Raw genomic sequence first — 23,681 nt, 5'->3', positions numbered from 1 at the left:
GCTCCCTGTGTGTTCTGCTCCTGGCTCAGCCCTTTGCATTATTAAGAAATATGTCCTTATTGTACAGCTCAGCCCTGCTTATTTGGAGTGGATTAAGTGCTCACAGTGACATGCAGTGTTGACTCCTGGGCACCCCGTTAGAGTTTTGCCACGACCTAATTAGTTCCATAAACCAGTGGGGGAAGGGCAAGGGGGAAAGGGAACCTGGGTGGAGTCAGGAGTCCCGGTCCTCATCCTAGATGCTGGTGTTCTAAGCGACACTGGGTTCATCCTGTCCCCAGTGGCCTGCACGGAGCTGCTGTGGGAGGGGAGTGGGAGCCCAGTCACCCCGTCTTTAAGGGGTAGGCGGCGCAGTGGGCGAGCATGGGTTCTGGAGCCAGAGGCTGGGGTCTGAATCCCAGCTCTGCTACTGGGGCTGTGCCTGAATGTCACCCTCCCTCAGCCACTGCATCTGTAAAGTGGTAACTGTCGGGCTCCAGCAGGACACAGACAGCCCTCTGACTGGGCAGCTGAAGAGGTGAAACGAAGGGACTGCGTACAGCGTGAACAGGGTGCGAGGCAAACGAGGGGCAGTGCAGTGCCCCGACTTCCTGACCTTCAGTGGGGGGACACAGCCCACCTGGGAACCGCTCCTCTTCCCCCCACCCCAAGCTCATCCAGCCGGGAGCCAGAGGGAAGGGAGCCCAGACCGTCCCCCAGGTGGGCCCTGGGCGGGTGAGCAGCAGTCGGAGGGCGGGGTCGCTCCCGTGGTCAGGTGCAGTCACGGCCCTCCTAGACTATGGGGGGGACCAGGCTCGTCACCCGGCTCTGTGACCAAGCACATGGCTCGCTGGCCTTTCTGACGTTCCGGTCTCTAGAAGCAAGGGGTTGCCAAGATCTTCCCATCCCACGCTGCCTGCCTGACCAGCTGCATGCTACCAAGGGGAGGAAAGGACCGTCCCCTGGGCTGTCCGCACAGCAGGCGCTCAGTGAAGCTGGCCTCCCTTGCCTCGGTTCACTTCTGCAGTCCCGAGGCAGGCATTTTCCGTGAGGAATTTTTTTTACCAGGTGACCTTCAGGGTGACATGGTGAGGCTCAGGGCGCAGGACGGTGGGCCTGTTCCCAGTGCTGGACATGGGGAGGAGGACAGCAGGGAGGGCAGCAGCCCATGGGCGCCTCGGTGCCCTCAGAACTGGCCTCCCTCCCTGCCCTCTCTGGCCATTCGGGAGGGCGGGGCTGTGTGCAAAGGGCTCTCTGCAGGCCGGCCTGCCTTGCAGGGTCCCTGCCCCTGCCCCTCGCCGTTGGGAGGCTGTTTGGGCTCCGTCCCTGGAAGGATGCCCTGCCTTCCCATGGCCTGCCTGGTGCACCCTCTCGCCACACTAGGATCTGAGGGCGTTTTCCCACCCGCTGAGAAGTCAGTGCGGATAGCGAAGGTCTGGTCGGATGGATCTGGGTTCCGATTTCAGTCCCAGCCTTGGACCTCTTGCCTGGCAGAGGAGTTACGCCTGCCTTTCCGAAGTCAGACTACTTCCCGTGTCTGTGAGCATGGTGGTGGGGCCACGGACCTGGGCACCCCTCCCCACTGGGGGGACCCAGGGCCCAGCTGAACTCCGTGTGGCCTTCTGAGCCTGTCCCCGTGCACGCGCGCGTGCGCACACACACTCCGCTACCTTCCTCCACCGTTCTCCTGGTCTCAGCCTCTAGGCTGAATCACTAAAGCAGAACCAGGCCCCCAAGTCTCATTTCCAGTTTTTAATGTTTTTCTTGTAAAACCAAAAATATAAAACTGGCAGGGGAATGGAAAACAAGTTCTGTACACTTTATATACACGAGGTCTGTGATTTCAACCGTTAGGGCGAGAACAGGAAGACACGGGAATGCCACAGGTCATGGACCCTGACGGGCGCCTCGGAGCACCTAGCTGGGGCTCACACGGGGGCGCCGGGCCAGCGCCCTACGTGCGTGGAGGGCTTTGACCTGGCTGCTCAGGCTGGTGCGTGGAGGGTGGGAACACAAACTGGGTGGGTAAGGTAGCATCTGTGGTGGAGGGTAGACAGGTGTGGGCGGAGCCTTCCTTCAGGTGTCTGTGTAGATGGAGGGGATGTGGCTCAGGCAGTGGTCAAACGCCCCATTGGGGAAGAAACTGCAGTCCTCAGGGCCGCTGGACACGACGTCCTCAGATGACTGTGGTGGCAGCGCTGGGGGGCATGGGGCCTCGGCCAGAGCCTCGTAGCCTGTGTGGGGCACAGGGTCTGGGCTGTAGAACTCGGGGGTTATGCCTTGTCGTCCTTCCTAGCTCCCAGACCCCACCCCCTGCCCAGGGTCCCTCATCATAGTGTCCCTCATCACAGTGTCCCTTAGCAAGGCCTGACTGGAGTCCTTTGCCCTTCCAGGTGGGGGATGGGGGCCTGGGAGGAGGTGCCCTAGCACTTACGTTGCCAATGGGCCCAGGACAGCTGGGGAGATAGGCACAGGCTGGCTTGGGGACCCCATCACCCAGTGCTGGCTATGGGGCAGAATGTGGGGGGTAGGTTATCACAGCTCTCACCTGCAGGAGCTGGTCCCCTCCTGGCAGAAGGACCCCATTCCACCCCACCATTTCAGGTTCCTCCATCCCACCAGACACAAGAAACCCAAAGAAGGGACCAGCACTCACTGGGCACTTCTCAAGGGCTCAGTGGCCTTAGCTCACTTAAGCTTCACAATAGTCCTGGGAGATGGGACTCACCGCAGAGCTGAAGAGACGGCCCAGAGAGGGCCATACACTTGCCCAAGGTCAGTGGGAGAGGTGGGCTTTGAACCCAGGTCCACCTGGCTCTGAGACACCTGGCTCTTCCACTGGACATGCTGTCTCCTGGTGGGGTTACTGCTCAGAGGCCCTCAATCTGAGGGGCCTAAAGAGCTTGCCTTATGCAGTCCCTGCCCTAAGGACTCCGCCTGAGCAGCTGTCGTGAACTTTTGTAGCCTAAGACAGGTGGGCCTCAGTCTTCCCATATGTGCAATGGGATCAGGCTGAACTATTCCTGAGGCCCCATGGTGCCACCTTGTTCAATCCTGTGTGTCTATTCTCAGTTTGGCAGAGAAGACGTGGGCAGCTGAGCAGGGCCTGGAATGGACACTGGATACTGGGCTGCCACCCAGATAGCAGGGGGCAGGGGAGGCCTAAGAACCCCCTGCCTTGGTGTGGGGGCATGGAAGCCGCCCCTCAACCCTCAGAACTATTTATTTCAGGCCTTGCTGTTAAATCAAGAAATCCCACCTTGGGCTGCCTAAGGGCTGGGGGAGGATGGGTCAGTGAGAGCTAGCAGTGCGGGGACAGTGGCCGGTGCCTAATCACATACCAATCCATGTGCATGCAAACATGGCATATACCAACCCTGTGATTGGGTACACATCTGCCTATGGTACATGCATGCAACATGTGTCAACCCCAGACATACTTACACTGCACTTGAACACAGTCTGTGCACACAGACAGGGTCATGGGATGGGGAACACAAGTGTGTGCACATGGATAGGGTCACATGATGGGAACACTGATGGGAACACAGGTGCGTGCACAACGATGGGGCATGGACATCAGCACAAGCATGACGTGAGCTGTGTGCCCTGCAAGCTCCTTACAAACTCAGGGGGCTCTCACTACCTGATCTATCCATGCCGGCCCCATATGTACACAGACACAGATGTGTTCCCAGACATGTGAAGAAAGAACACACGTACAGACATGGGAGCATGTGTGTGAACAGAAGACATGAGCCCACAGCTTTGTGTGAGCTCGTCTGTGGCCGTGGTGCTTGTCCCTGTCTTTATGCCTCCACTCCTGGCTGCACACACCCAGAGCTGCCCAAGGGGGCCTGGGAAAGGGGCTTGGGCTCTTCTCTGTCTCAGGATCCCCACATCCTGCCCAGGCCTTAGAGCTTCCAGCTAGACCTGGGCCCTGGGGCTGATCTGGGGTGGGGTTTGGCTTAGAGAACTCAGGGAGGGTCTGACCCCACAAATGTGCCCCTGCTCTGACCAGAATAGCCCTGCTGGTCTGAGCCTGACCCTACCCTGGGCCTGTACAGCCTCCCTCTCAATGGGCTCCACCCAGCCACAGGCATTACCTCGGGAAGGCCCAGGGCCCTGCAGGGGACACAGGTCAGCCCAAGAACAAGCATGGCCTCCAGGCTGTCCCTTCCTAGCAGTGTGGCCCCTCTGGGCCTCAGTTTCCTCATCTGTTAAACAGAGATCAGCATTTATCTCATTCCCTGCTGGATCCCCAGGGCCTACAACTGGGCCTGCACATAGTAGGTGCGCAGTAAGTATTAAAAGTACCAGCTGCGGGAGATGTGGAGGAATACTGACTTTGGCTCAGGGAGGGTGCAAATCCCCATTCTGTGGGGTCATGGGACCTCAGTAAAGTGGGAGTACTCTGCCTCATGGGGCTGTCCCAAGGCTGTGGGACAATGGGCATGAAGCACCCAGCACAGGGCTGGGCCTTGGTGGGCGTTCAGGGGAGGGAGCCATGCAGGTGAGGCTCACCTGCGGCAGGTAAAGGTGCACTGAGGCTGTGGTAGCCATTGGGCCGCAGGGGGTTGAAGCCATGGGCATCCCCAGCCAGTCCGTCCCCACTGGCCGCTGGGTCGGCTATCCTGTAGCAGTCTCCATAGGGGAAGCAATTCTGGATGGAGCGGAAACTGCCCTGGTACCCTGCAGAGGAGGCAGCAGGGGCTGCATTAATGAAGGGGAATGCCCGGGGCAGGGGGGGGTACCTGCTCTGCTGTGCTGTTTAGCCCCCACCCCCATGCTGTCCTGTCTAGGCACAACAGGTGTTACTGAGAAAGAAGCCCCAGGGCGAAGGAGGTGCCAGGGTCCCGGGGCCCCTCTCCCAGCTCTGCCCTGAACCACAGGGAGTGGGTGACAGGGCCTCATGTGGCTGATGAAAGTGCTCTGAGACTGTTGGCCCTTCACCCCTCTCCCTCTGAGAGAACCACTCACTCAGGGCCCCGCCTCGCAGCAGGCTGTTCCCTGCCTCTGCCCATGCTGTTCCCTCTGCTGGGACAGCCTTGGACGCCTTATCAATGGAACAAACCGTTTTCACCCCTCAGAATACATTTCCTCCAGGGAGCGCCCCTGACTAGGCATGCTGGGTACCTGACTACTCCCAGTGTGGCCCTCAGTGCCCACTACCATTCTGTTACCCACCTGCACCCGCCTCCCCCAGGTCGGTGTCCCATTGCTCTCAGGCACCCTAGCAGGAGTCGGTGTGCTTACAGGAGAGGGCCCTCGGTCAGAGCTTACCTTGCGGGCTGGGCAGAGGCGGGGGCGGAGGGCTCTGGAAGGGTGGGTAGGGTGGCTTGCTGGGGAGTGCAGGGAAGGGCTGGCCCCCTGGAGAATGGCTCTGGGAGGACGGTGGCAGTGGCGGTGGCCCAAGCCCCTTCAGTGGGCTGACCATGGGCGAGAGGAGGCCGGGTCCCAACCTGGAGGAAACACAGTAGTGAGCAGGATGGGCTCTGGGGGATTCGGGGCCAGAGGCATGGCTACCACTGCTTGCTTCCCTCCAGCAACAGTGAGCTCACTAGATGACTTGCTATAATTTACAATAGTGCAGTTAGAAGATTTTATTTCTGATTATGTTCAAACCGGAATTAAATTGTAAAACCTTGTAAGCATAGAGCCCAAAGGAATCAGTAAAGAAAAACTTCTATCTAGCAAGGAATCCTGGTTATAAGCATGATCTTTGAAGTCGACAGAACTGTTTAAAACCCTATTTACTTTCACTGGCCACGTGATCTGGGGCAAGACGCTTCATGTCTCTGAGCCTTGGTTTCCTCACAGGATTGCTGTGTCCTCTACACGACACACTACAACTCATTACCCAGGGCCAGATACCGCCACCCCTGCTGGACCCGACACTAACTGCCGCTCTGGCGCCTGCAGCACGAGCCCAGGGAAGCTGCACTGAAAGCCGAGGCAATTCCTGCGCAGAACCCCCGGCACCAGCAGTCATCATTCGCTGAGCCTCCGCCTCTGCCTTGCGTCCTCACAGATCCGAAAATCAAGGTTCAGGGAGGTTGCCTAAGTTAGTCTGGCCACACAGCACTGACATGCACAGTTGTGGGGAGGGTGAAGTAGACATAGCAATAAAGACAAAAGCACCGTATGATGTCAGGTACATCTTGGCCCCTCTGTGAATCATCATGATCAAGATGGAGGGAAGGAAAATGAGCAGGGAGGTCTGATGTCCAAGTTGGCCTTTATCCCCCTGCACAGTGCATCCCTGGCCATTTCTCCTGCACTTGCACACATCCTGTGGTGGGGCACTCATCACCTTCCTTCATATAGAGCCTGAGGGGATGCAGGCCTGTCCCCTGGAAGCTCATATTCAGAAACAAGACTGCACTGGTGAGCTAACTGGACTGTGCATCCCTGTAAACAAGGTTCCTTCCTAAGGGGTGGGGGCTTGTTCACAGGAGCCAAAGTGACCCTTGGGCTCAGCTGGACTTGGGGCTCTTGGGAACAGGCTGAAGGCTCCCAGCATACAGAGCATGCATGTGCATTGCAGAAAGAGGGAGATGGGGAGAGCGTGGTCTCCATTTCCTTGTTTGCATTTGTGGATTTGCTGGACCATCACTTTATTTATTTTTTTAAATAATTTTTCTTTATTGATTCTTAGAGAGAAAGGGAGAGGGAGAGAGACAGAGACATCGATGAGAGAGAACAGTGACTGGCCGCCTCCTGCGTGTCCCCCACTGGGGATCAGGCCCACAACCTGGGCATGTGCCCCAACCGGGAATCGAACTGGTGATCTCTTGGTGCATGGGTCAATGCTCAACCACTCAGTCACACCAGCTGGGCTGTTGGCCCATCACTTTAAAATACACTGCAGCCCTGGCCAGTTTGGCTCAGCAGTTAGAGCGTCGGCCTGCGGTCCAGAGAGACCCGGGTTCGGTTCCCGCTAAGGGTGCGTACCTCGGTTGCAGTTTGTCCCCGGCCCTGGTTGGTTGTGTGGGTGGCAGCCACTAGATGTGTCCCTTTCACGTCAATGTTTCTCTCTCTCTCTCTCTCCCTCCCACTCTATCTGAAAAAAAAAAAAGGAAAAATGTTTTCGGGTGAGGATAAAAATAAGTAAATAAATAAATAAAATACCCTGCAAACTCAATGTCACAACTACAGGCAACCTTTGCAGGCTAGGCATGCGACCCTCTCCTGCCCTCCAAGACATGGGGTATTAACGGGACAGATCGGTGCTTCCTGAGGAAGCAGGACTTTCTCAAAACAAAGGGGATTTGGGGAGAGGTTGGTGGGATTCATGTCTGTGGCTCTGCCGGGTCCCTATCTGCTCCCTCCAACCTGGGTGTTCTGCTGTCACTGTCCTCCACGGGGCTGTCACCACTCGTACGTCTGGGACCCCCACCAACGGGAGTGCTCCGCACTGTGCCCAGCATCTAATGCCCTGTAGGTATACTTCAGCCTCACATTCATGAGCTGAGTTCTCGAGGCTCCGTGAATGAAGGCTCACTACCATCTACATAACATTTCCTGGCCTGTCTCCCCCTGTGCTGGGTGCACTGTGGAGGGCTGTGCGCCCTCATAACCAGTTCTTCCGGCCGCGGCAGGGCTGAAGCCTGGCCAGGAGGGTGCAATCCTCCTTCCGGACTGCTGGCTGCTGCCTGCCTACCTGGTGCATACCCCACCCAGCCTGGCCCCACACTCCAGCTCTCCCTGATCTCCCGCTGGTCCCCTCCTGCGGGGAGGCCCGTGTCAGAGCTCAGCCCTGGGCCTGCACACAGCAAACAGCTGATAAACACTAACGACTGGGTTTCTGAATAGCTCAGCCACAGAACCCAGAGATTAGCGGCACTGCAGAATTAAGGAGAAGAGATCTGAAGGGGGAAAAACATGCATTTCCAAAGTTTGTTTTTCCTGTCTCAAACCTGCCATAAATTCACATTCGCCACCTTCACAGCCAGTGAAATTAAACAGAACACGGCTCTCTCCGCAGCAGACCCGAGGGCTGGGCTGGCTGCTCCACCTGAGCCCGTTAGAAGGAAAAGGGTCATCTGGAGCTCCTCTTCTGAGTCATGCAAATGACTCCTACATCAAATATTTCTGCTCCAATTGGAACCTATAAAAATTAATATGAAACCTCGCTGGCCTGGCAGACTTAGGGCTTCGTACCTCATATGGGGCTGAGGCAAAATACCACCCGATTCAGCGTCTTCTCTGAGCCAGAATAAATAAATTTGGTCATGAAGTCAGGCCCTCTTAGCATATTTTTGAGTGAATCAGATAATTCTGTCGGGATAAACGTCCCAGCAAACTGCCGGGGAGCTGCGAGCGGCCTTCCCTGTTGACTTTGGCAGGAAGGGGAGGCTGAGGCCTTTCCCCCACCTCTTCTCAGGGGCTGAAAAAAGAAACCCATTCAAGCTGGGCCTGGTGTCAGGTATGAGGGCTCTTCTCTCCCGCAGCCCGGAGGAGCCTGGGTGCCTGGCGGTTGGGATGACTAGAGCCTGGGCTCCCGCACGCACGGGCGGGGGGCGAGCGGGTGGGTCTGTCTTGGTCTTGTCATCACTCTGCCTCTCGTTGCAGGAATTCCTGACGGGCACTTATGCAGGCGGCAGGCAGGTGATGAATGAGGCAGAGCAGAGTGCACTTGCCTGAGTGGGGAAAGGCCTCTGTGGTTTATTTTGCTTTGGTCCAGACGTTAGGGGCTGGCTGGTGGGTGAGCAGGTGGCCTGAGCAGTGGGTGGGGCTGGTGTCCATGGAAGCTGCACCAGGTGACACAGACAGTGTCAGCACGTGTAGGCATCTCACCACCTTCCTCCAGGAGGGCATTTAGTGCTCCCTTTGCAGAGAAGGAACTCAGGCTAGGGCAGGGCTTGCTTTTCTGGGTTCCCTTTGTACCCCATCAGGCTGCCTCTTTGTGGCTCTCATGGCCTCACCACTGCAGTCTACCCTTCTTCCATGAGCGGCACTTCCGCCCACCCAGGGGCTCCCTGCTGATGGCCTCTCCTCCCTCTGCCAGCCAGTTTCCCTACATCCTGCTTGTTCTATGTCACTAATGCCTTCCGGGGGTTCTTCCTGCCCACCCACCAGCCCTGGCTCAGGCTGCCATCCACCCACCTCCGATGCTGCCCCTGGCGGTCTGGGCTCACGCTACAGGCCTTGCGTTCTCATCCCCATGACTGCTCAGCACCCTCCCCGTAGAGTCTCATCTGGCCTCATGACCTGGCCCGTGACCTCTCTCCTGGGCTTGCAACGCCACATGGAGATTCCCGTTTCCCAGACACACCAAGTTCTCACGCCTGCCTTCACTCTTGCTGCTCCTTCCTCCCCTCTCCACCAGCCAACTCCTACCTAACCTTGGAGGCCCAGCTTAGCATCCCCTCCAGGAGTTCTCCCCTGCCAGCAGCCTCCCCCACGGCACTGGGTTCTCCTCTGGCCTCCACAGGTCCTTCTTCTTCCTTCCCTCAGAGCACACGTCTGTGAGTCAATCCCTGCAGGTCTACCCCGTCCCCTCCTCACGGGGAGCTTCCCAGGGCTGAGGTCAGCTGGGGCACAGAGCCTGCCCACTCCAGGCACTTGAATGGACTTGGAATAAAAGGGTGAGTAACAGAAGGAGCACAGTGAAGAGCCCTGGACAAGAAGTCTGGTGATAAATCCAGCCCAGCCCCAGGCACAAGCAGGCCAAGATTACAGCCTTGGGGAGGAAGGACAGGAGGAGGAAGGCTGGAGCTAGGCCTTGGGGACAATTTGATCAGGTCCTGCTGGAGATAAGCGAAAGTGGCAGGGGGCAGAAGGGAGGCAAGGAAAACAGATTTGGCAGCATTAGAGGCCAGTGATGAGCACATTCACCATTTCCTGCCAACCAAGTGGCCACAAGGGGAACCGCACTGAATGTAGGAAGAGGCCACCTCTCCCTGCAGTGACCCTGCAGTATGGGCTCCTGGACAGCCCAGCAGGCCTGGCGATGGGTCACAGCTGCAGTGGCCAGAGTGGGGTGAAGCCTAGGTGGGCATCTCTGGAGTGGGCAGTGGGCAGTCTGCTCACCAAATGCACCCTGTGAGCCAAAGAGAAGCCAGAGCAAGGCTCCTAAGGAGGCCTGGGTGTGGCAGCCCAGAGGCAGGGGTTGGTGAGGACACAGGACCCGGCCCGCAGGAGAGAGAACACGCACAAGGTGAGGCATCGAGAAGCCCAGCTGCCAATACCATCTGCCCAGTAGGGTTTCTGTGAGGCGCCAGTGAGATCGTGCACAGAGAGAGTTTGATACAGATGCAGCATATAGTAAAGTGCTGCCGAAATGCTGGCTGTTTCATGATCAGTAACAACCATTTAGTACAAGGGACGCCTACCCTCACCTGCCTCCCATGCAGGTGCCCGCTTACTGCCTTGGAGGAGGGCTGGCTTGCTGTACATACCCATCCCTGGTGCTCTCGGCCGTGGGCAGAGGGGACAGATGGTGGGAACTGGTGGTGGCGTCCAGTGGGTGGTGCCTGGAAGGGACATCGTGCGTGGGGGGCAGAATGCCTGATGCGAGCCCAGTATGGGGGGTGATGGAGCCAGGATACATGCCTGCAGGGAAGCAAACAAATAGCGCTGGGCTTCGGCCACTCCCTAGAGATGGCTGTGGACGACCCAGAAGCTGTGTGCCTGCTTATGGGGAGAGAAAGACAAGGGGAACCAGCAAGGTTGTGTTAATAGGTTAGGGGCCCGAGCACAGGAGATGATGGGCCTGCTCTGCTTTGTTCATGCCCTGGCTTCTCGAAGGGCTGTGTGCAGAGCTGAGGCCCAATGCGGACAGCAGAGGTCTGACGGGCTGTCAGAGGCATGGGGCAGTCCGGCCGTGTGCGGTGTGTGTGTGTGTGTGTGTGTGTGTGTGCATGTGTCTTTATGGGGACAGAAGGACTGTATGGAGCAGGCTGCCTCAAATCTCTGTGCTGTTCTGTGTATCTGTGTAGCCCCAGAAGCAGACAGGAATCCTGGAATGGACAGAAGCTGACTGTAGCTCAGGGCTTGGCCACACCTCCTAACAGGCCAAGCTGCTGTAGAGTAAGGGATTGACCGCCTTTGGGGAAAAGGAACTACACATCCTCGCGGAGATGTGCAAGCAGAACCTGGATGTCCAGTGTGAGGTGTTCCAAAGAGGATGACTGTGTGCTAGCCAGCTGGGGGGCCTCTGAGGAAGGATGCCATGGTGGGTGGACAGGCTGCACACTGCACAAGTGTCCGGCTGAGGAGAGGAGTCAGCCTTCTCTAGCCTGAGTCTAAGGCTCTACAAGACACCTGCAGCTCATAGCGCCTTTGTCGCCGTTTACTCCCAACAGCCTCACCCTGAATCAAAGGGGCACTAGGTCAGTCAGATATTGCTCCAGGGGCCCAACTGAGGGTCTGGGTGCAGTTACCGAGGACTGTGGTTCCCAAATGTCTTCACTAAGGAACCCCAATTTAGAGAGAGAATGAACCTTTCTGGGACTGGAGCCTGAGAGGGACATAGCAAGGGTTGCAGATTTTTGACATCCCTATTTTATCTGAAAAAAAATGGCACAATTTTATTTTTTAATCCTCACCAAAGGATATGTTCTCTTACTGATTTTAGAGAGAGAGAAGGGGAGAGGGAGGGGGAGAGAGAGGGGGGAAGAAGGGGGAAGAGAGAGAAAGAGAGAGAGAAACATTGACTGATTGCCTCCCATATGTGCCCCAATCAGGGATCAAAACTGCAACCTGGGTAGGTGCCCTGGGTTTGACTGGGTATCAAAACCATGATCCTTTGGCACAGGGAAAGACACTCCAACCAACTGAGCCACCCAGCTAGGGCAATGGGGCCAATTTTGTACCCCCCTTTAATGTGGCCATGTTTATTTGACTTTTAATAGAAACTGACATCATTTTCCCAGAAATCAATTCAAGTTGATGCCCTGGGAGGACTCTGTGGACCCAGGGGCCGTGCCCAGAGGTGCACTGAGGCAGTGTCCACTCTGACTGCTCAGAGCTCTCTTGGGCCAGCTGTTACATGTTAAATATCATTCTGGTCAAAATGGATCCAGACGCAATGCTTTTTATCACCTCATCATGACCATCTGAGAACACATCACACTCTTTCACGATGGTGTAAAGGAGGGGCTTTTACTTCCTCAGATGTTTAGGGTTCCAAGGCTAGCCCATCCCAGGCAGCTCCTATGGCCAAGGCCTGCAGCTCAGGGAGTCGCGACAGGAACCGAGCAGGGCCGTGGCCGGGAGTGCAGGCCCAGTGCTTTCGGGGACATGGCAGGGAGCAACACAAGTGAGACTGTGGAGGTTCACAGAAGGGAGCGGTGGGGACTGTGGCAAAGAGGAGAGGCTGTGTTGCTTAAGGCCTTTACCTTGAAACAGGTAAAAAAACAAAACAAAAATGAAATACTGTGCCTACGAGACCAGACAGTTTACAACCCCTGGCCTGAAGTTAGAGCAGCAGACATCCTAGGGATGCGTTACATTGGGTGAAATTCTACTCTTACAATAAATGTATAGAATTAATAACACAGTTAATTAAGAATATACTATGGCCCCGGCTGGTTTGGCTCAGTGGTTAGTGTCAGCCCGAGGACCGAAGGGTCTCAGGTTTGATTCCTGGTCAAGGGCCTGCAGGGTTGCAGTTTCGATCGCCAGCCCCAATGGGGTCGTGAGGGAGGCAACCGCTGGATGTGTCTCTCTCACATCGATGATTCTTCCTCCTCTCCCTTCCTTCCATTCTATCTAAAAACCAATGGGAAAAGTATCCTTGGGTGAGGATTCAAAAAAAAAAAAAGAAAAAAAGAATATACTACGTGTGAGCTATTTTTTCACACTAGTTTAAGCTTCTCAACAACTGTCAATAGGGGAAATAATATAATCCTATTTTAAGATGAAGAAACTAAGTTTTAAGAACTTCAGTGATTTGTTGGAAGTTATACAGTGGGCAGCTGATTGGGTCTCCCAAGTGACACCAAAAGAAAGTCGTTCAAAGCCGGGTCCAGGAAGGGCCCTGGCGCCTGGTCAGGTGATGGCCTCCATGCCTCTGGCTCAGGCTTCACTGCGCCGGCTGTGGGCCCCAGGGCTCTGAACGGGTTCCTGAGGGGCCCCTGCCTCTGGCTCCAGTCCTGACCAGCCTGTCCGAGGGACCTCTGCTGTCATGGCAGCACGGCCTGTCCATCCACCACTGCCGTCCTTGCACACGTGCTTCCCCAGTGTGCGCAGGCAGGCCCTGGCGGGGACTCTGTGGATGGCACTGGCTGGCGCTGACTGCCCGTGCTGTCCACCCTCTGGCTGGCACCACTTCACCTGCCGTCTTGAACCAATTTGGGGGCCTGACAGCTCGGAAGGCCTAGAATCCTGGTAAATCCTGCTCCGCTCCCCTAGCCATGCCGACCTCATGCTTCTCACATCCTCACTGGCCCGGGTCGGCTACAGGAGGCCAGCTGCTGAGGGTTTCCTCTGAAGACAGCAGGTCCTTCCTGCTGAGAGAAGCTTGTGGGAGCTTCCCGTAGTCAGACGATGAAAATCCAATGTCACCTCACAGCTCCTGCCTCGCCCTCTTCTGTTCGGGGCTCTTCTATCTGAAACTGCTTGAGTCTGTCCCCTGCTTCCCTCCACCTTTGCCATGCCTCGGTCCAGGCCCCTGCCTGTCCTGCCCCCGAGGATGAACACATGATGGGCTTCTGAGTGTGTGAATGACTCACACTGAACCTGTGAACAGATGGGATGGAATGAGGGGTCACCACAGTGTGATGGGCAGCGAGAGTGGGGACGCCATGGGTTTGCCCAGCCTCTCCCCAAAATGCACCACTTCAGGTTGTAAATCAGCGTCATCAATCATCAGCCATGAGCGCTTAACCTCTGGCCCTAACATCTGTTCCCAACTGTGTTCCAGGCATCCGCCGGGCGGCCCGCAGCAGACTGGCAGCTGAAGCTGAGGAGATGCAGGACTCCTGGGTTCGCCTGTGCTCCTCGCCTCCCCGCTTCACGAGAAGCTGCTCAAGGTCGGGGACCAGCACAGGGCCTGGCACACAGCAGGTTCTCAACCTGGCAAGGTGTAGCCTTGGCAGCAGACTATTTGGTTGAGGGCACAGCCTGCAACCAGAAGGCCTGGGGCCAGATCCTGCCTCTGCCATTTACCGGCTGTGGAACCTCAGCAAAAAGTGGCTTGGCCTCTCAGGAACTGTTTCCTTATCTGGAAAGGAAAGTGTGTACTAGCGTGTGCTTTCTGAGGATTATGTCGGTGAGCACACGCGTGTACATACCTAGAGCGGCACTTGCACATACTCAGTGAATGTAGGCCATGGCATTACTACGAGACGGACAAGTAAACAGTGACTCTTCTTCACCATGGGCCACAATAATGATGATGATGATACAATTATCAGTCACATTGGGTTTATATAAGTGATCACATTCACAATCACATTTGTCATCACAGCAGGTCTGATGGGGAGGAGGGAAGACACTGCTCAGTCCCTGTCAGAGCCTGGGCAGGCCGCTGTCACCCCAGTGCTGCCTCAGCGACTGTTTCTCATCTGCAGCATAGGCCCAGTGGGGACTGAATGAGATGATGTCTACAAAGTGGCCAGTCCAACTAAGGGCTCAAGAGATGGTCATTGCTGGCCCTGGCCCCTCACCCCGAGACAAGCCCTGGCTGGTACCTGGGAGAAGTAGCTTCCAGCCTGGATCTGCTAAGGACGTCTGACGATCTTAGGTTAGTCCTTCTGCTGCCCAGGCCTGAGTCCTCCCAGGGTCAAAACGATGGGGCTGCAGGACCTCTGCCCAGGGCAGCGACGGCTAATCAGTCACAGCCCTCTCTCCCGCTAAGCCTCAGAATCCTTCTCAACACTAGGGAGCTGGCACTTGAGATGTAAACCCTCATCCCTGAGCTGGGTCCCTCTTGCCCCGCCATTTTAGCAACTCTGACCCTGTGAGAAACAGCCCCGGGCTAGAGGGAGAAGGGTGGACCCATCCTGAGGTGTCCTCGCTCTTGTGGGCTGTCCGCGCACACAGCCTGTGAAGGGTGACCCAGAGAACGGGTGAACACCCTCTCTTCCCAAGGCTGTTCTGGGAAGTGCTCTGACAGTCTGAAATCTGTTGCTACTTCAATGCTGAGAGGAAAGAATAAAAATTTGAAAATAAAAAATGTTTAAAATGGTTGGAGTAATTCAAGAAATCCCAGAGGGTGGGAAGAGCTCTCTGCTCTGATACTGCGGTTTCTTCAAGGGGGGGTGGGGGGGGCAACTTTGTCAGCTGGAATCCACAGGCCACGCTGCCCTGATCTGAGCTGGATTCTAAGCCAAGCAGCCAGGAACTCCTGTCGGGCTTGAGACCTGCCCTATGGCTCGTGGCTGCGGGGAGGGACGTACAGCTTGCCTCGGCTGGACCAGAGGCTTCGAGTGTCTGGTTGGATGGGCCTGTAGGGATGCAGGGGTTAGGGAGGGCATGTCTGGGCCACAGAGTTTAGCAATGAGCTGGAAGTGATTATGGCCAAGCTGCCCACCCTCTCAGAGCCTCGGTTTTCTCCTCTGAGGCAAAGAATCACAGTGGGGAGTACATGGGGCCTGAAGTTGAGGCCCAGGCCTGAGCCCCAAGGCAGATCCTAAAGGAAGGGAAGGAGCTGTTCTTAGTAAGAGGAGGAGGGAGGAAGCTAGTAAAGTGTATACGGAGGCTCAGAGGAAAGAGGGAGCACAGGGTGCTCAGTGTTCAGGTGCTGAGGGCGGCCCAGGAGGCTGCCAGGAATGCTGAGGCCCTGCGAGGCCTTGGAGGCCAGGCTGAGAGGCGCCTGGGCTTCGTCCCACGGGCAATGGGGAGCCAAAAAAGAGTGTGAAGGAGGGTATCCCTCAACAAGTCGTAGGGCCCCTGCTGGCCCACAGAGCATCATGGTCTTCCTACAGTGCTGGGTGGAAGTGTAGGGGCCCAGGCTGCATGCCTGGCCCTGCCTCCCAGCATGCATACCTGGGAGCAGCTCCTGGCCCAAGGCTCTGCCTCCCTTCCCATCGCTGGCCGCCAGCTGCGTGGACCCATGGAGCTGCTGTAGGGCCAGGCACTCGGTCAGGACGTCGGCCTCAGCATCGGGGCCTGCGTGCAGCTACAGAGCAAGCACAGGGAGAGAGGGTGTCAGCATGGGACAGTGCCCCCAGCAACCTTCGCATTAGGGGACTGGACAGGAACGACAGTGGCCCTGGGGCAAGACCCTTCACTTCACCATGCCTCAGTTTCTCATTTGTAAAACGGAGCTAATTATGTACATTGTGAAGGTTGTGCTGTTTCAGGTGTGAGAAAACAGTTGCTAAGATGAGATTGACATGCAAGGATTTATGGGGAATGCTCATACGAGAGAGCTGGGCAGGCTGGGAGAGCCATCAGACACGTTACAAGTCTAACCCCATGGGAAGGGGTGGGAAGGAGGCTGGGGGCAGCTCTCCAGGAAGCCAGAGGGTCTTCAGGGACCAAAGTCTGCTGGAAGTGTGGGGGTCCCATGTCTCGCGGGAAGGGGTCTTGCCTCAGCATAAACACTAAGATGGGCGTCAGTGCAGCTGGGGCCTCCACAGTCAGCTGCAGGTCTGTGAGGTCTGTACTCGTGGCTGCCACAGAGGCGCATGGAGGCGGTGGGAGTAAACACAGTAGTATACAGTCTCCCTCCTTCTCTTCCCGCCCCTACCGTCTTTCTTCCTGGTACAGGTGCAGTGGAAACAGTCCAGGGCTAGGGACAGAAGACCTGGGTTCAAGTCCCACTCCATCTCCTCTTACTCCCTGTGGACAAGTGACCTCTCTGGCTCTTCCCTCCCCTGCCTGTAGCAACAATAATCCCCTCACCCTGGGCTGCGGTGAGGAGGAACAAATGGTGGGTTCGAACACACTAGTTGAACGTGTTATGTGAGGGCCAGCTGACCCTCCATGGTCTGTGACAGTGGGCATGCTCCATCAGTGTGACCTGAGGTCACTGGCTGACAGCAAGGCTGGGCTGGCACATCTTTGGCCAATAACCCTCAGCTGTACCTCAGAATGTCTTCACCTCTCCAGAGGGGGTCAGGTGGGGGCAGGGAGAGGCTGACTAGGGTCCTAGGGACACTGGGTGATGAGGGGGCATACACCGGATGAGAAGGGCCCCTTCTCCCAGGGACATCCCAAAGCCTGGCCACTACAGCCCTGAAGACTGACTTGTCCAAATCCTCATTTTACTGGGGACAAAACCAACCCGAAGAAGGCGAGAGCCTAGTCTCACGTCACACAGCAGCTGGGAGTCAGCCCCAAGGGTTTTTCCACCTCTCAGCCCAGAAGGGCCAGCACCCAGGTTTGGGGAAGGCATGCCAACCTCCCAATGGGCTCTCAGCTCCTTGACCCAGCAGCTGTTTTTCATGTAAATTAACTTTCTGGCAAAAGAGGGCCCAGGCATGCCTTGTAGACCGCAATGTCGATCGGATTAGGAGCAGCAGGAGAGGAGAATTAAGGAAGAAAACCATTTCTAATTCTCTCTGAAACGCAGCAGGGCTGCCAAGGAGCTGTCATAATACAAGGGTCGCTTTACCCAAAAAGATACATCATCCCCGATGGCTCTTAATGGATGCTTATTGTTGGGAAGTTTGCAGATCCGTGGCTCCAGGTCCCTGGGGCTCAGTGTGAGCCAAGTATGGGGCCTGGGAAAACCAGGGCAGGATTCTAGTCCTCGGGCACCAGTCTGCCGGGGACAGACGCATCCCTGGCATGGAGCCTGGACTATTCCCTGTCCCTGTTCAGGCCCCTCAACCTGGGAGCAGTGGAGAGAGCACAGGCCTGAAGTCAGCTGGGTCTGGGATGGGACCCCAGCCCTGTCACGCCCCCGCTGCACAACTCTGGGCAGATTTGTAAACTCTCCGAGCTTCCATCTCTAAAATGGGAGAAAATAGTGCTCACTTCCTAGGGCTAAATCAGATACAGTCTGAAGCACCAGGCTGAGTTTAAGGCTCGACCCTCCATTCTCAGGGGTGTGGGGTTTTCAACTGCAAGTTCATGGCGCCTGCTTTGACCATGTCCTTTCTCTGCTCTTCTGCTTCTAGGGGCCCCACTGCCTGGAGGAGGAAGACCAAAGTCTCAAGCCTGGCTGTCTCCCCACCACTGTCTCCCACTGAGGCCTGCTTACTCTGGCACCCAGTCCCTGCACACCCATTCCATGAGACTGAGGGGTCTGCTCTCTCCAGCCTCTAGACCTTTCTCTGCTTTATCCATGGCTGTGTCCACCCCTCTTAGAACGGTGCTTGGAAGACAGGAGGTGCTCCATGAATCTTGTGAAGCGAATGAATGAGCTCTTCCCCTCTGTCATGCCAATGCCCCGGGATGGGCCCTGCTGTTTCTCTTTAGCCCCATACCCTCCATAGCACTCAGGGTGCCCACTCCCACGCCCCAGCGGTCCTCTGGAGCACGGGTTAAACCCAGCCAGGTGGCTCTGCCCCAAGCTGCAGTCCCACCCCTCCCGCTGCACTGGCCCTTAGCAGCTCACACACTCCTGTCCCGAGCAGAACCCACTGCTTTCTCCTGAAAACCTGCTCCCGTCTTAGACTCTCTGTCTGGGTAGGGGGACCACCATCCTTCCACCCTGCCCTTCAGAGTCTGACTCTAGTGCCCTCTGCCACTCCCCCGCCCAGCCCAGCTGTCCCCAAGCCTCCCCCCCCGCCCCTCCCACTCTGCCCAGCCAGCCCCACCATCTCTCCTGCTCCCAGAAGTGGCCTCCCTGCCTCGGCTTCCCCTCCAACCACCCCAACCCCTTCACTAAGTGGCCCCCAGGGCCTCCTTTCAAGGTGACATGTCACCTTCTCTGCTTAAAACCCCTCGATGGCACCCACTGTCCTCAGGAAAGCCCAGACTCCTCAGCAGGGCTTTGGGCCTCTCGTGCCCACCCCACCTCTCCTTCTGGCTCACTGGTCCTTGCACAGTGTTTCCAGCCTCGGTCACTCTCTGGGGTACACTCCTGCCTTCACTTGCCCAGCGCTTCCTCCTTCTTCAAGACTTAACGATAAAAGGCACCAGTTTCTGTTTTGAGTTTTTACTTTGGGCCAAGTGCTGTTCTAAACACTTAACGTCTATTTACTTATTTAATCCTCATGACAACCCTTTACAGTGAGTCCCCGATTGCTTCACTGGACAGTCGAGGAAGAGGAAGAACAAATGTGCTAAGAAGGTGCCCAAGGCCACAGGGGCGTGGTGGTGAGCCCGCAGGCTGCTCCTGGGTCATTTCTTCCATGACCTTCCTGTTCTCACCTCGATGGGCTAAGGCCCCCTTCTCTGTGGCCCTGACTGCTCTCTGCATACCTCTATTGCAGTCTTCATTATATGAATCAGCTTTATGTCTGTCTCCCACCCACCAAGGGTCCACTGAATGTGGGGACCACAGTTTTCCATTTTTGCATCTTTGAGCCCTACACAGATCCTGACATCAAATGTTTAGTAAGTGAGCCACAGTGAGTGGACAGATAGATGAGCAAGGGATTGGGTGGTCTATCTGACTGGGGGTGAGGATGTACACTCAGGGGATGGGTGGGAGGCAGAGGGTGGATGATGGGCAGCAGCATCCTCGGTGTGCAGAAGAATGAACTCACACAAATGGCTTGATGCTGGACATGGGGCTTGGAGGCCAGGCGGGCGTGAATGCAGAGGGGGGCCTGGAACACAGGCAGGCTTACCTTCTTACGCACCTGCTGCTCTTTGGCTGAATGGGCCTTCACATGCTTGCGGAGGGAGCTGGGGTCCGTGTAGCGCTTGGAGCAGCCAGGGATCTGACAGGCATATGGCTTCTGCAACATCAGAGGGGCAGAGGTGGGGTGAGTGAGGGGCTACCTGCCAGGCCCAAGGTCCTGCTGTGACCTGTGGCGGGGAGACAACTGCACAAGGGGCAGGCTGCAGGCTCATGCCCTGTCCCTCCCACCAAGAGGGGCTGGACTCAGACAGCCCTGCCCACGGGTATGGGAACAATGCCTGGCCTGAGAGCAAAGGACAGGGTCTGTGTCTTGATTCCACCCTCATGCTGGGACCTCAGGTAAGTTGCTTCTCCTCTTTTGGTCTCACTTTTCTTCTCTGCAAAATGGGGCCTACTGAGGATTCTCCCAGCTCTGGGGTGGGCTCCAAGAAAGTACACACTTTGCAGCCCAGAGCTGCAGAGAAGCAGCAAGTGGACAAGCAGTGAAGTGTAGCGGCCGCTTTGGAGAGGAGGCGAGGGAACGGAGAGGAACAACATGGGGCGAGGGGGGCACGATCACAGGGTCAGGCTGGAGTATGGCTGGACCCTGGCTGGGAGCAGCTGACCACACCTGGCTGTGACACAGAGTCCCCAGACTGCTCTCTGGTTCTTGCCCCGACAATCACAGGAGGCCAGAAGGGTCCCGGACACAGACCCGAGGAGGCTGGGTGTCTGTGCCCCTTATCTTCAGGGACCCACCTGTTCTAGAACAAATCCATGCTCACTGCCTCCCTTGATTCCTGCCTGAGCCTCAGCCTGCTCTCTGTGTCCATCTCCCCTCACGCTCACACCCTGAGGGCCTCTCTCACAGAGGGCCATGCTCTTCTAAACCCTCCATGACTCCCTGGAGCCCTTGGATACGCCCATCTCGGGTCCGCAAAGGCCCTTGGGACTTGGGCCCTGCTGAAGTCTTCACCCTCCTCCTGCCCCTGCCTCTAGCTCTCATCAGCTTCTCTCCAAGCCCTCGAGTCCCCTTCCCCCTCTATCTCCTGAGCTTCCCACGGGCAGCACTGTCCTGTGCTGCTGGCTTGCCCAGTGTCCTCCACCAGGTGGTGAGTCTTCCTCAGGGAGGGTCCTCGTTTCCTCTCAGGTCCCAGGGACTGACCCAGGGCAGGGGCTTTGTGGGCATAACTGGGTTCTGAGCTCTCCCACGGGGCTTCCACAACACCCTGCTTGGGGACTTCGGCTGCTACTGGGCTTGAAGTCCCTAAGTCTTCCCTTTGAACACAGCCAATGATTCCGACTCCTCAGGCCTCTGGCCTCTAGTGATCATAGGGGTCAGGAGGATGTCTGCAGGAGGTGGCACCTCTCGGAGTGAGTACCAGGGATCGCCACAAGTTAACTGCCCTCTGGACCACGCTGGACCAGGCTGAGGTTGGTGGACCTGAGACTCAGGGACCTTGGGGAGAGGAAAGCAGAAGGGACAACCATACCTTGGTGCTGCCACGGAGAGTTGCCAGGTTAAAGAAACGACGGAGAGCAAAAAGAGAGACAGAGCCGTGAGAGTCCACCTCGCCGAGAGGAGGTGCGGGGGGGAGGGCAGGCAGTACTCCTCGGACCTCTCCCCGCCCAACCTCGGAGATGCAGACAGACATGCAGACAGACAGACACGTACACACAGGCCCCTCTCCCACAGGCCTCACCCACCCCAAGTCCCTGGTTCTCTCTGGCTCGCCCTGGGCCTGTCCCTTGGGGATGCTGACACAAATCCACATGCCCGTCAGAGCAAACAGCCCCGTGTGGGCAGGCACACTTGCTGGGAAAGAGGGCGTGAGGCCCATCTCTGTGCTTGTTTTTCCAGGGCCTGATGTGTGTAGAACATTCCGCCGGCTCAGCTCCCACACAAACCCTCAGGAAACCCTGCGGGTGTCCCAGCAGCAGCCAAGTCCCAGGCCTGGAGCCACTGCACAGGCTCCAAAGCCTCATTACAACAGGAGCTCTCAGGGTCGTCTGGGAGGACGCAGCGCAGTTGGCAAAACCGCCCAAGTCTGCGCTCCAGATTGGTGCCCGTGTACCGAGCGCCCCCGCCATGCAGGCCCTGTGCTGAGTCTCTGCCATCCCTGGTCTTGCAGTCTCATCACCACCCCCCCCCCCCCTCCGAGAGAAGCATCTCCACTTTGCAGGTGAGGAAATCGAGGTTGATACTTTGCCCACAATTTCAGAGTAAGAGTGCCCAAGACACTCTGCTAGGGTGCCGCCTCTTGAGTCTGCAGCCCTGAATGGTCCAGTGAATGGGCGGAGGAAAGGTCATCAGCCCCACTTGCTGATGGGGAAACTGAGGCTTATTTAGGGAGTCTGTACAGTCAAGAATTGAACCCTACACTGTGTGCCTGGGACAATGGTCAGCATTCTGTCAGCGAGTCATAGGACGGGAAAGGAGGGATTCCATTTGCTCTGCAGACCATGTATCAGGCCTATACATCGTCATCCCCATGGATTCCCATCTCCTCTCGTCAGGTAGGTGTTTGAGGAAACTGAGGCCAGAGAGTCTAGATGGCATTCCTGGGACCTCTGGGACCAGGTGGAAGACCAGGGTAGGGCCCAAGCTGGTCCTCTCCAGTCTGTTCCACCCCTTTCTGGCCCACGGAGAGGATCCCATGTTCTCTGGGGCCAGAGGGAGCTGGGGACATGGCTGGGTTCTCTCTGGAAAACAAGAACCAGACTACATGAGGCTAACCCTCTGGGCTCTGAACCTCGGGTGCTGGGAAAGCAACCTGGCCTCGGTGCGTCTGCAATGCTTAGTGGGGATGGGCGCGAGAAGGGGCTGGGCTTGGCGGCTGTACTTCCCAGGCTCCGCCAGGGCCTTCTGGGGCAATGAAGGCCTGAGGTAACCCCGCAGGCTCATTCTGGGCCGGACCTGCCTAGCCCTGGAGCTCTGTTCACGCACCAAGTGGGGGCCGGAGGCCTGCTGCTTTGGGGCTGGGTCCAGGAAATGCAGTACAGAGGGAGGGAAGAAAGGAAGTCAGTCAGGGTGGGTGACCCCGAGAGGCCTGCAGGGAACACTGCCTATGACCTCTGGGAGATGTACCGGGGTGCAAGGATTGGGGAGAGGAGATGTAATGAAAGTGGGGGTTTGTCAGCACACCTCACTTCATGTCCCCAACACAGCCTGTCAGGGGAGAGGTGGTGGCAGGGTCAGGTTCAGGTTGGGGACAGGGCTCTTTCTTCTTTTTTTTTTATCCTCACCTGAGGACATTTTTCCATTTTTTTGTTCAGATAGAGTGGGAGGGAGAGCGAGGAAGAGAGAGAGAGAGAGAAACATCAACGTGAAAGAGATACATCGAGTGGCTGCCACCCGCATGACTCAACCAGGGCCAGGGACAAACTGCAACTGAGGTACATGCCCTTAGTGGGAACCAAACCCAGGTCTCTCGGGACCACAGGCTGAAACTCTAACTGCTGAGTCTCCATTTCTTTGTTTGCAAAATGGGGGTACTACTCCTACCTTATGGGTTGTCACCAGGGTTAAACTGGGGGAGGACTGTGTGATACGGGAGTTGGGGGAGATGCATAGGACACTCTGCCCAGGCCCTCACCTGGACCCAAACAGGACTTGCCTGCTCTTTTCTGCCATCCCCCATCTTTTGGGGTTTTGGTTTTCCCAGCCAGCTATAAAAGAAAGGATTTGGACCAGAAGGCCCCCATCTCTGATCTCTGCTGTATCACGGCCTCCAACTTCCCCCAGAGGGGTCAGTTGCCCTCTGGGGCCTGTTTCCTCATCTGTATATCTGTGCCTGGACAGGCTGAGCTGGACGACCACCCAGGTTTCCCAGCCCCCCACCTGCAGAGTTCCCAAAACATCTGCATCAACAGCAGAGCCCCAGGCAGGCTGGGGGCCCAGACCTGGACTCTGGCTGCAGACCCATCTTCTGTGGCATGCGGGGGACTGGGGTCCTCCCAGGTCACATCGCCCCCTGTGAGATGGGTGCAAGGCGGACCTCTGAGTCAGCTCGACCGCTTCCCAGCTGAGCAGGCGGTGAAACTCCCAGAGCCCCGCTTCCCTCATCTGTGA

The 23,681-nt window shown here is 56.8% G+C and overlaps 1 protein-coding gene across 1 annotated transcript in view; it reads right to left on the bottom strand.

The window, feature by feature from the left end:
- Nucleotides 1–1,892: 1,892 nt before the first annotated feature.
- GLIS1 (GLIS family zinc finger 1) overlaps nt 1,893–23,681 on the bottom strand; it is a 221,696-nt gene continuing 199,907 nt past the window's right edge. The window contains exons 6-11 of the mRNA XM_036256612.1: nt 19,617–19,727; nt 15,916–16,048; nt 10,383–10,536; nt 5,263–5,441; nt 4,504–4,671; nt 1,893–2,213 (exon numbers count right to left, since the gene is read on the bottom strand). Of these exons, the coding sequence (XP_036112505.1) occupies nt 2,056–2,213; nt 4,504–4,671; nt 5,263–5,441; nt 10,383–10,536; nt 15,916–16,048; nt 19,617–19,727 (903 nt within the window). The 3' untranslated portion in view covers nt 1,893–2,055. The remainder of the gene's footprint in view (nt 2,214–4,503; nt 4,672–5,262; nt 5,442–10,382; nt 10,537–15,915; nt 16,049–19,616; nt 19,728–23,681) is intronic.

The sequence above is a fragment of the Molossus molossus genome, unplaced genomic scaffold (genome assembly GCF_014108415.1).
Source record: "Molossus molossus isolate mMolMol1 unplaced genomic scaffold, mMolMol1.p scaffold_m16_p_12, whole genome shotgun sequence".
Classification (NCBI taxonomy): domain Eukaryota; kingdom Metazoa; phylum Chordata; class Mammalia; order Chiroptera; family Molossidae; genus Molossus; species Molossus molossus.
This window is presented reverse-complemented; position numbering and strand designations above follow the sequence as displayed.